This window comes from Carassius carassius, chromosome 5 (assembly GCF_963082965.1).
Source record: "Carassius carassius chromosome 5, fCarCar2.1, whole genome shotgun sequence".
In the NCBI taxonomy this organism is placed as follows: domain Eukaryota; kingdom Metazoa; phylum Chordata; class Actinopteri; order Cypriniformes; family Cyprinidae; genus Carassius; species Carassius carassius.
This window is the reverse complement of record NC_081759.1, coordinates 30728537-30741459: the sequence shown is the minus strand read 5'-3', so window position 1 is coordinate 30741459 and position 12923 is coordinate 30728537. Positions and strand designations below refer to the sequence as shown.

The 12923-nt window shown below is 36.3% G+C and overlaps 1 protein-coding gene across 6 annotated transcripts in view; it reads right to left on the bottom strand.

Annotated features, from left to right (window-relative positions):
- Nucleotides 1-12923, bottom strand: part of dab2ipb (DAB2 interacting protein b) — a 110545-nt gene that overhangs the window by 65406 nt on the left and 32216 nt on the right. For 2 of the 6 annotated variants that reach the window (XM_059550565.1, XM_059550566.1), the window contains exon 1: nt 11662-11966. The exons of the other annotated variants lie outside the window; for them this stretch is intronic. In XM_059550565.1, the coding sequence (XP_059406548.1) occupies nt 11662-11797 (136 nt within the window). In that variant the 5' untranslated portion in view covers nt 11798-11966. Of the gene's footprint in view, nt 1-11661; nt 11967-12923 lie in introns of those variants that run through there. 6 annotated transcript variants of the gene reach the window in all.

The window sequence follows — 12923 nt, the reverse complement described above, 5'->3', positions numbered from 1 at the left end:
ATCACATGATCCTTTAGAAATCATTCTAATATGATGATTCATTATCAAAGTTGGAAATAGTTCTGCTGCTTAATATGTTGTCAGAACATGTGATACTTTTTTAGGATACTTTGATGAATAAAATGTATTTTGTAATAACAATATACACTACTGGTCAGTAATTTGGGGTCAGTAATTATTTTTTTTAATTTTTTTTTTTTTAAATAAAATCAATACTTTTATTCAGCAAGGATGTGTTAAATTGATAAAAAGTGATAGTAAAGAAAATATATTATTAGAATATACGTATATTATTATAATTTCTTTTTATTTTGAATAAATGCAGTTCTTTTTAACATTTTATTCATCAAATATATTAGACAGCAGAACTGTTTCCAACACTCATAATAAATCAGAATATTAGAATGATTTCTAAATGATCATGTGATAGACTGGACGTTACATCTGACACTGAAGGTTGGAGTAATGATGCTGAAAATTCAGCTTTGCATCAGAGGAATAAATAATTTTTTTAAAGTATATTCAAATAGAAATAGAACTATTATTTTAAGTTGTAATAATATTTCACAATATTACTGTTTTTTCTGTATTTTTGATCAAATAAATGCAGGCTTGATGAGCAGAAGAAACTTCTTTCATAAACATTAAAAATAGTAATGTTTCCAAACTTTTGGTCTGTACTGTATGTGTAAAAGTTCCAGCTTTTGCAAATATCCTCATAAACAGTAATTTAGGCCAAAGTGCAGAGAAAGAAAACACATGTGCAACAGTATATTGGATCTGGGGAGCTCTTAAAGTGACAGCAGTCTAAAATTCCTGCTGTTCTGCTGTCTGTTATTCATGTTAAACAAATAAGGAAAGAGAAAAATTCCCTCATTACTCTTGACTTTAATGAGAATAAATATACATTTCATTTACACTGTGAAGAACATGCAGTGATTTTATCGATTTGATTACTTTATACAATGTACGTAGAATTTTATTTTATTTTTTTAGGCTAAATATCCAGGTTTTGGCTGTTTTCACTGTGCAGATCGATCACTGTATGACATTCACAAGAGTTATAGAGAGCATAGAAGACAGCTCCTCATGCTTTTGAATCGCTCTCGCGGTACTTTGGTGTCATACAATGATCGGTGTGCAGAGTGGTGCTTCAAGTCGACCGAAACGAACAAACATTTTTGTTCTTTCTCTGTAGATCCCTTCTTCTCATGCTTCACGATTGGTCGATTATGTACAAAACCTGCATGTTATTGGTCAAACTACTTTGGATATTTTAGGCAATATAAAAATCCTGGCCAGGACTTGTCCTGTATAAATGGCATAAATGGCCACCCTAGATATAAGATTTTGGCTACCAACCCCTAACATCAAATAACATGCACCTACACAGCAGTAGATAGGAAATGTTGATTAGAGGAGGTGAGAATGGGCTCAAGAGGTGTTGTCTGCCCTGACTCCATTACACAATGTGTTACAGCTCCAACAATGTGACAATTTCCCAGTTTTAATCTTGGTTGTATCTAGAATAAGAAATGGTGAAACTGGTCCTTCATCAGCAATACAACATATTCTCCGCCATTATCTTCTGACATAGCATTCCTGTGAGATAATGCAGAGCAAACATGTGAAAACCACAGCTGCATGCAACTGTCAGTTACTGCTAAGCCCACTAATCACGTTCCCATGCATTTCCTAATCAGATATTAAAAACCATAGCATAGCAAAACGCATAGAGTATGGGAAAAGCTGCTGTTGTACTGCTCCCAGAACAGGTTATTCCTCACACAGCTGTGTCAGTGTGCGTGTTTCACAGGTTGTCCATTTAGCAGCTGATACAGTGGTGATGTAATGCTGTATTATCAAAAATGTACAGAGGGGAGGAAGGAAGGGAGAGCAAGACAGAGGACTGCTGTGCTGGGCATAAATACATAGGCTACAATTTGCTCTCCAGTCCTATAAATGTTCTCAAACGTGCTTAAAGGGTTAGTTCACCCAAAAATGAAAATTAAGCCATAAATTACTCACCCTAAAGTCATCCTGGGTACATATGAATTTCTTCTTCTTTTTTTTTTTTATAATTCTCTTTATTGAGGTTTTTTACATATCAAATACAGAAAGACAAAAACACAATAACAAAATACATACATCAGAGGGCATCATTTCTATTTCCATGCTAAGCCAATCAATTAAACATTCTCACCAAAGTAGTCCATGAAAGTTTGCCACATTGAATAAAATATTTCAGACTTCCCCCTTAACAAGTATTTAATTTTCTCCAATTTCAAACGACCCATTATGTCTTTCATTAAGGCTGAGTGAGCAGGGGGCATTTTTTGTTTCCAACACAAAAGAATCAATCTCCGTGCTAACAAGGTCACAAAACAAACCATTATGTTTTGGGTATCCGAAAGTTGTACATTGACAGGTTTCACACCAAAAAGAGCCCAAATTGGTTCTGGCTTAAGCTGTTTTTCAAAATCTTGGAAAGGGTTTGAAATATAGTGTTCCAATAGGTCGTAATGTGAGGACAATTCCAAAACATATGTGCAAGAGAGGCTGGCCCTTGTGAACATCTATCACAAGAAGGACTAATGGAAGGAAACATCTTTGACAACTTTAATTTGGATAAATGCAATCTGTGAAGCACCTTGAACTGCAAAAGACCATTTCTAATACAAACAGAGGTAGAATGAACATTTCTTTGGGCTTTTGACCATTGATTGTCTGTAATAGACACCCCTAGGTCATCTTGCCAGGCTCTTTTCAAATGGTCCAATGTAGGTGTTGTTTCTTCCTGTGATAGCAAATTGTGGATTTTAGCAATTAGCCCTCTTTGAAATGGATTAGACAAAAAAACTGTTTCCATTGCAGAATTTGGGGGCTGATTAGGGAAAGACGGAAATAAGCACTTAACAAAACTTCGGATCTGTAGGTATTTAAATAAATCTTTACTTTCCAAACTGTATTTGCTCTGTAATTGTTTGAATTGGGAAATATATTTTCAATAAATAAATCTTTTAAACATCGAATACCTTTATATTCCCAATGAAGAAATGTCATATTTAAGACTGATGGAGGAAATGTATAATTATTAATCAATGGACTTAAAGCTGACGCATCCCTCCATCCGTAATGCATCCTAATCTGGGACCAGATTTTAACTGGATGAGAAACTACTGGGTTCTCAAGTTTTTGTTTTGAAATAGGCAAAGCTGAATAAAGTAATGCTTTTGACGAGGTGGGATAACAGCTTTCACTCTCCATCCTACTCCACTCAGCCCCCTGAGTGGACAACCAAAACGACATCGAGCGGATATTACATGACCAGTAGTAACGTCGGAAACAGGGTAATCTCATTCCTCCCTGGCAAGTTGGTCTTTGCAATAACATTTTCTTGATCCTAGGAGTTTTTCCATTCCATATAAAATATGACATGAGGGAATCTAGTTTACTAAAAAATGCTTTGGCTATCCAAATAGGAATACATTGGAACAAGAACAAAAACTTAGGCAGAACGTTCATTCTAATAATATTTATTCGACCTGCTAGGGAAAGTGGTAGATTTTTCCATGAATCTATATCCTTTTTCGTTTGATCATATAATTTCAAAAAGTTGTGCTTAAAGAGGCCGTTATATTCCTGCGTGATATTTATCCCACGATATTTAAATTCAGTTGAGATTGAAAAAGGAAAGATATTAAACGCATTAGTATTCATACGGGCTTTAGAATTAATTGGAAATAAGACACTTTTTGATAAGTTCAATTTGTAACCTGATACTGCTCCAAATTCTTTCAAAGTTTCCATTATCACAGGAACAGATTTAACAGGGTTTGAAATGTATAGTAACAGATCGTCCGCGTACAAAGAAACCTTATGTTCCATTTTTCCCCTTTTAATCCCAATGAACTCCTCCGTTGCCCGTAATAAAAGAGCCAGGGGTTCAATGGCTATTGCAAAAAGTAATGGCGAGAGCGGGCAGCCCTGTCTAGTCGAGCGGCTGAGAGGGAAATAACTTGAATGCATATTGTTAGTCCGCACTGAAGCATGGGGTTGGGCATATAATAATTTTACTAAAGATATAATTTTTGGGCCAAATCCGAACTTTTACAGGGTCGAATGGGATTATCTCTTTTCGACCCTGTCAAAATTCGGATTTGGCCCAAAAATTATATCTTTGGTAAAATATAAAAGCTTTTTCCGCATCCAAGGAAAGTAAAGTTTCAGGGTGTAGATTTGTTTTATCCTGAGTATGAATTATATTTAGTAATCTTTTAATATTAAAAAACAACTGTCTGTTTTTGATAAACCCAGTTTGGTCCTGTGAAATGATTGTCGGTAAGATTGTTTCCAGCCGTAGCTACAATTTTTGCAAGTATTTTATTGTCCATGTTGAGTAAGCTCACCGGTCTATAAGACGAGGGGTCTAAGGGATCCTTGTCTTTTTTGTGAATAAGAGAAATGCTTGCATGGTAAAATGTTGGAGGTAGAGAGCCCCTATGTAAGGCTTCATTGAATACATCTAACAGCAATATCGAGATCTGCTCTTTAAAGGCTTTGTAAAATTCAGAAGTGTAGCTGTCTGGACCAGGCGCTTTAGAATTTTGCATACTGTTTATAGCTTGTTCAATTTCTTGCTTTGTTATGGGTTTTTCCAGTTGTTCTAGATTTTCTAAACTAATTGTTGGAATAGACATTTTATCAAAAAACATATCTATGAGTGTGGGGTTTTTCTTGGATTCTGAAATATATAGTTTTTTATAGAATCATTTATATGTATCATTTATCCCCTGTAGGTCTCTTGTAACTTGGCCTGAATCTGTGCGGATTTCCATAATCATCCTTGATGCAGTTTGTTTTTTAATTTGTTGAGCCAAAATCTTACCCATTCTTTCCCCTTGTTCATAATATCTATGCCTTGCTTTGGTCAACATTTTAACTGTTCTTGAAGTGTATACTAATTCCAGTTCTGTCTGCAAAGCCAGCTTTTTCTTATGTAGAATTACTGAGGGACTAGATGAATGTTGTCTATCCGTTTCTGTTATTTCTTTTTTTAGTTGAGTTTCTTTTTCCCTTCGTTGCTTGTTTTTCAGGCTTTTCAATGAGATTACCTGGCCTCTAATGAATGCCTTTAGCGCTTCCCAGAGGGTGGATTTTGTGATATCTGGAGTGTCATTAAATGATAAATACAAATTTATGTGCTTTTTTATTTCTTCTATTCCTGCTTTGCTTGATAGTATGCTGTTATCAAACCTCCAGATCTTCGATGTTTGATTATATCCGAAAGTTAAATGCAGAGTTAGAGGACTATGATCTGACAACAATAATGTTTCATAATTGCAATGTTTCGTTTGTTGAAGGAGTTTACTAGCTATTAAAAAGTAATCTATTCTGGTATAAGTCTGATGAACTGGGGAATAATAAGAATATTGCCGTGTATTGGGGTGCAGGGTTCTCCATGGATCTATTATTTTATAAGTATTCATGAATTTCTTAACACTTTTTGCCATTTTAGTCACAGTAACCGGTCTCCATGATCAAGCATTAAATTAAAATCTTCCCCAATTATCAGTTGATGAGAGTCCACTTCAAGTATTTTTAATAACAATGAGTTTATAAATTGTTCGTCATCAACGTTGGGCGCATATATATTTACTAATGTGATCAAATTATCATAAAGTTTACCAGTGACAATGATGAATCTGCCTTGAGAGTCTGGTATTATCTTTGAAGCGATAAACGGTACTGTTTTTTTTTTATTAATATTGCTGTACCCCTACTCTTTGCACCGAAGTTAGAGTGAAATAGCTGTCCAATCCATTTATTGTGTAATCTGTTGTGATCTTGATTTTTCAAGTGCGTTTCTTGTAGAAAGCAAATATCCATATCTAGTTTTTTCAAATGTGCTAAAATATTACACTGTTTTATGGTTCCATTAAGCCCTTTGCAATTCCAAGTCACAAATTTGACCAAGTTGTGCGGAATTGTTTTAGCCAACATGGTGTTAACCTTGGTCATATTTAATTAATGCATGGCAGTGAAAACTATCAGTGTGGCATCCTCTGAAGTAGAACAAAGACTGAACATATGAACTTTTTCAATATCCCTAAACTAAAAGTGCTAGGGTAAAAACAAAGAACAAAACAGATCTTCATAAAGATCCCTAGGTTCCTAATCCCTAAGTCCGTGGACACTTGACTTACCCACTTAACTCCTAAAGTTGTATAGTACTGTATATACTCCTGGGTCAGATCACTTGTAGTTGTGGCCCACTCTTATTGAATAAAAGTAAACAAATCAAATCTAGTATAGTAATTAAATTTGACTCCTTACCCCCTTCCCTAAACTTGAAATTTAAATCAGTTTGTGTCCAATACGCATAGAAAATAGATAAATAAAAAATAAATAAATGACAAACAAAACTTTAAAGGGGTAGGAGGAAAAATAAATAAATAAATAAATAAATAAATAAATAAATAATAATAATAATAATAATAATAATAATAATAATAATAAAATACAGTAAAATAAATAGACATATGCATATACCTACATACACCCACACCTCCAGCTATTCCACCCGTCAACACATAATTGTTCTTCCCCCTCCTTTTCTCTCTATCAACCTTACTCCAATATCCTCTAAATTAGTATGTCTTTTAGTATGTTTTCCTTGGTGGCATCACAATTGTCTGTTGAAAGGAATACTCAAATACCTTTAATCCTCTACTCCCTGTGCAGTTGTTGGGGCCTGGGTTTTGACAAAGTTTTCAGCTGCCCGTGGGTCAGTGAACGAATGTTTGGTGTTGCCCATCGTTATGATCAACTTTGCCGGGTAGTACAGACTGTAGGGTATTCCAGCGTTGCATAGTTTCACCTTAACCGGGTTGAAAGAAGCTCGCAGCTTGCTGACCTCTGGACTCATATCCGGAAAAATATGTACAGGTGATCCTTTGTAAAATAGGTTGCCTTTGCTCCTGGATAGTTACAGAATCTTCTCCCTGTCTGAGTAGTAATGTAGGCGAGCTATCATCGCTCTCGGGCGCTCTCCTGCTCGGGGTTTAGGGGCCAGGGTTCTATGAGCTCGATCTATCAGGATTGGTGATTCAAAGTTTTCTTCACCGAGCACTTCTGAAAAAAACTCTGCTATGAAGCGGCTTGGGTTCCCATCCTCCATCTCTTCGCTAATTCCCACCACACGTAGGTTTTGCCTGCGACTTCTGTTCTCCAGGTCCATGTATTTTTCCTGCAGTTTATTGTAGTCCTTCTGTAAGGTTGCGTGTGCTTTGTCCATGGCGGTTATTTTATCCGAAACATCGCAGAGAGATCTTTCCATCTCTCTCTGTTTGTCTGCCGTTTCAGTGTGGGCTCTGTGCAATGTTTCTATTTTCTGTGAAAGTTCGTTTCGGAGCGTGTTGATGTCCGCTTTAGCTTTCTCCCGTAGCGATGTGATGTCTTTGTGTATATCTTGATGCATAATCTCGATTTCCGCTTTAATATCATTCTTTAAATTTTCGCGGTAAGCACGTAGTTCACTTCGAAATATTCCCACAGAGAGAGGCGTTTCTCCTTCCGCCATCACGCCTTCATCTTGTGAAAAGGCCAGAGCTTCACTATCTGGAGCAGTGTTAGCCGGGGCTTTGTCAGCCTGTGCTGCAATAGCATTCGCAGTGCCGGTTGAGGCCTTGTTAGCAGAGTCGTTAACCGGAGCAGTGCCAACCGGTGCGGGTGTGGCTTGTAGAGTTTTTTGTGTGTATTTCCGAGTGCCTATAAATTATTTTTATAGGTAAATTACTGACAAAGGGCGATGTTCGTTGACCCAGGATATTTAAATTGTTAAAACTTTTGCGGAGCTGCCTAACTTCGTTGCTCACTCCATTCGGCCGGAAGCGGAAGTCCCTATGAATTTCTTCTTTAAGAAGAACTCAGTTGGAGTTATTTGAAAAATTGTCTTTGATCTTTCAAGCTGTTTGGTGCCACTCAGCGGGTGTTCCACTTCATCAGTCCATGAGAAGTTTAATAAAAAGCTCATCCATTAGCTATGCGCATGCACCGCTCAGAAGTGACACACCAAGAAACGCAGCAGAGAGATCAAAACAAAACAAAATAAAAAAATTAAGAAGTACAAAATTAGGATTTGTAAAGAAGAATGTCAGAGGATTTCGATATAAGCCAAGAGGAGACTGGTTTTCCTTTGCTCCTGTTAACAAACGTTGGTTTTCATGAGACTCACCGGCACATGGATATTTTTCTTACAAAAACTCATCGATTCACTACAGAAGGTCTTTGTTCACCCCCCGGAGCTGTGTGAGACACATTATTTAATGGCTGTGCTTTTTATTAAACTACTCATGGACTGATGCAGTGCAACACCCTGGATTCGTATGACTTCAAGGTGAGTAATTTATTGGATAATTTTAATTTTTGGTTGAACAAACCCTTTAAACAGGGTTATTAAAGTATGTGTGTTTATCCACCCCATGTGAGGTGTGTGTGTATGTGTAATTGGTTGTGTAATAGGGTTGAGCTCATTGAGGTGCCATTACCTCATAATGGTACAGTATTTGAATATTCAGATCCAAAGTGCGGCCATCTTCTGTCATGCATGAACTGATAAGCTATCAGTCAGACCCAAACAAGCACTGCAGATAACAAAGCTCATAATTCTGTTTCTTGTACACTCAATTTGCATGATCCCACCGGTGACGTGCACCTTCACATGAGAATAATGAGTGTGTATGTTTTACTTTTTATTACTCGGCTCTTTGAAATACTGGAGGACAAGATAAATAAGAAATAATAATAATAATAACAAAATTATAATAATAACAATAGTAGGAGTAAGAGTAACAGTGATGTTCCATGCACACATCGACATTTGGGTTGTGCCGATAGACAATGATAGCCAGAAAAATCGTCTGTGGCTGATACCCTAGATAATATCAAGACGATTATTACTATTATTATTATTATTATGCTAATATAATCTGTTTAATATTAGGCCTTATTTGTCCCATCATATTTCTTTTTACATGTTTTTACAGTGTTGCGCGTTATAACCAATCATACCTGATTCTGTTGAGTTTATGAAGGCACTGGCCAATTAGAGGCATTCAGATGAGTTTTGTCGTTGAATGTGTGCTTGCTGACTGAATTCTGCTCTCATGCAAATTCTCTCATGATAAGCAAAGTGCAGATGTATGTGCAATGTAATTATAAGAGATTGCTTCACTGATTATAATTGGAGTGATTTTTAAAAATGCATAAATTCGCGGACATGAGTGATGGTCTTTGATAATGTAAATGTTATTTCATTGTTTTCTGTTTCTGCTGAATAACTGAGGAGATGTAAGCTTTATAATTAGTAGCTTACAATTAGGGAAGCACTGAAATGAAAATTCTTGGCCGAAGCTGAACATAATGAAACCGTGGCCCGAAGACCGAATACTGAACACGGTTTTTCGCATTTTTCCCTCATGTAGGCCTATTTTGACATTTTTTTCACCATTGCATGAATTAAATAGCCAAAATGTGCTTTTTACTGTTTTGTCCTGTTTTTAGGATCCTTGCTGCCTATAGGAGGGTCAGAGAGCTCTCGGAATTCAACAAAAATATCTTAATTTTTGTTCTAAAGATGAATGAAGGTCTTACCTAGGTAAGGTTTGGAACGACATGAGGGACTTTTCATTTTTGGGTGAACTATCCCTTTAAATACAAATTCAATAATATAAAAAAACATCCATATGCTACCTGACTAAAAAGATATGTATAGTTCATAAATTATTCTAACAAACAGTAAGGCTGCTTCTAGCCATAACCTGGAGATCTCACAAGCTGACTATAGGACAGGATGACAATGGAGCATATCACCCAACACTAATAGATCTTGCAATATTATCCTTACTTAACATGAATAAGCACAGAACTGTAAACAAGAACTGATCTTTTAACATACAGCTTGATAGTTAAGTAGATCCACACCCAACAAAACATGCAAAACCTTCTATGACAATCATCCCACAGAAAAATTCCTGATTCTCTCAATGTCAAACAGAATTCTTGATAAAGTAAAACCCACGTGTCACTGAACAGAAAATATCATTATCATTCAAGCAAGACATCTATCCTAAATTTTAGAGCCTCTCTTATGTCACTGCTTCTGTTTTCAAAAAACCTTTTACTTTAAAAGTTTACCACAGTGATGTCACCTTGAGCCTGCCAAGTCCCCAAAACAGCTGTGCCGTTACAAAGCCCCATCGCAAAGCACCTCATCAACTACACGAATCGATTCTCTCAGTGACTGAATTAAGTTTGAATGACTCTGGGTTCTCAATCGACCCCCTGTGTAATGAACCTAGATAGCCATAACCTGGATGAGAGTTTAAAGAAGCCATTCTCAGCTGTCACATCTGAAATTACTCAGCGTGTGTGTAAGAGAGAGAGAAAGCTTGTTAGGCCACACTGAAGTACTGGACTTCCTGCTTGACTGGTTTGGAAAATTGTGTGAGTAAGAGCTCATTTAGAGTGTCAGGTTCAATACTTGTGGCTGGTCACCTGTTTTGTTGTGAAACTGTAAAGTTAAGGCTGATAATATCCACTTCTCCACAAACAGGCGCTCACTCCACCCGCTCGCGTGAGGGCTCATTAACTAACTTTATGGCTTCTGTGATTTTATCCGGTGATACTTAGGTGTTACAACTAACACTAAACTGACAGAGTGGCTCCAATTATTCAAGATCAGATAGAAACAAACACAATATTCAGAATTTATATGTAAAAATAAAACATTTTGCATTAAATACAACATGCTTTTGTACTGAACGTTAAAACAGCCACAGGCCACAGACATGAGGCCACCATGATCTCTCCATGTTGATGTTGCTTTATACAATATTTCTATGAAACAGAAGTTAACACTTTACTTCACATCTCAGTACTATGTCTTCCTTATGAATAAATACATTTGTCATATTTTATATTATATTAAAAATGTAAATGTCAAATACTTTTTAATGATATATAAATAACAATTTAATCTCCAAAAAAATGTCCCACTGCTAATGCACAGACTCACACTTCGACAACCAACAAACTGTGATAAGACAGTATCGGAGCATGACTCACATTTTTTTCCTCATTAATACACACACACACACACACACACACACACACACACACACACACACACACACAACAAAACAATATTCGAACAGAAACACATTAATAGCAACTCTAGCATGGTTCATAGTTTAAAAGGAAGTGTTTGTATTCAGTTTTTTAGATCAAGCAAATTAAAGTGAGTTATATTCTTAGAGTTCATTCATTCAATGATGTTCTTATTCAGAATTAAAAAAAGCTTTTCTAAAAAGTGAAGTACTCAGAAGAGTGCTGCCATAAACAATGCTGTAATAACCATGTTTATGGCAGTTGCACTCTAAAAGACAGGCTGTTATGATGCTTTACTACTGTGGCAGCAACAGAAATCTCACACACCAACTTAACTTACTGCAGGTAAGTGTGACAAATGTAACTGTTATGGGAAATACTGATTTACTGATATATATATACACTGCACCATTAGCAACACATAAAACTATTTTAAAAGGTGAGAGGGAACATTTCAGAAACAATGTAGTAAAGTTAGAACAAGATGTTTACCCCTATTGTTTGTGGCTCTGCTTCTGCTCCTGGAGCGACTGCGCTGCCTCTGTAGCCTCGTTCTACCCAGGAGTCTGTAGTAATATCCTGGTTTCCCAGAACCTTTGCGTGTAACACCTGACATAGCTTCTAACATGCTCCTGTCACACACACGCCTCGCATACACACGCACAGTCAACAGAACTTTAAAGATCCCTTCTGTGCATAAACTCCACAGTTGTGCAGTGACATCCAAAGTATCAGACGAAATCCATTCCAGTACTCAAGTCTGGGAAAAGTCCAACTGTAGGAGGGAAAGTTAGCTTCTTTTTTTCTTCTCTCTCTCTCTCTCTCTCTCTCTCTCTCTCTCTCTCTCTCTCTCTCTCTCTCTCTCTCTCTCTCTCTCTCTCTCTGTTGCTTTATTTCTCACTAAGAGGGGAAAAGCTCAAAAGGCTCTTCAGTGCCACATGTGCTCTCTCTCTCTCTCTTTAACACACACTGTCTCTAAGTAGTGGGAAGGCAGAGGTATGCCATTGAAGACAGAGAGAGAGCCAGAAGAAAAAGTTTGTATGAAGAGTTTGTGTGAAAACCAGGGCTGGATCAGGAGAAGGTGGAACATAAGAACTTGTCAAGAATATTTTCAGTCACATTTTATTTAAGCTGCTTAATAAATGTTTCTTAAGCAGCAAATCGGCATATTAGAATGTTTTCTGATGGATCATGTGACGCAGATGACTTAAGTAATGATGCTGAAAATTCAGCATTGCTATCACAAGAGTAAATTATATTAAAGTTACAGTTATTTTAAATGGAATAATATTTTAAAATCTACTGTATTTTGTTATCAAATAAGTGCAGGCTTTGTGAGCAGTGAGCAGAAATTCTTTTTTTAAAACGTAAATTTATATTTCATGGAAGTATTTATTTACTGCTTTGAATTTGATGATTTAAATAAACAATAATTGTATTACAGTATCAGGAATGATTACATCAGCTTAATATTGGTGAGGATACCATGATACATTTAAACTTCATAAATGAAATCATTTTGTTTGGGAATGAGAAATGCTGAAAGGTTTGGACTTCTGCTTTAAAACAATTCCCTCTCTCTTTTCTTTTCGGACCTATTCTATTTCCCTACAAATTAGAATTTATATTCAAATTAGATCCCATTATTGATGATGAGCTTCGAGGTGAATATAAAGCCTGCCATTATAATTCCTATTCATCTAAATGGCACCTTCCTACAGAAGCATGCAATCTGAAATCTCTTCATTTATGAG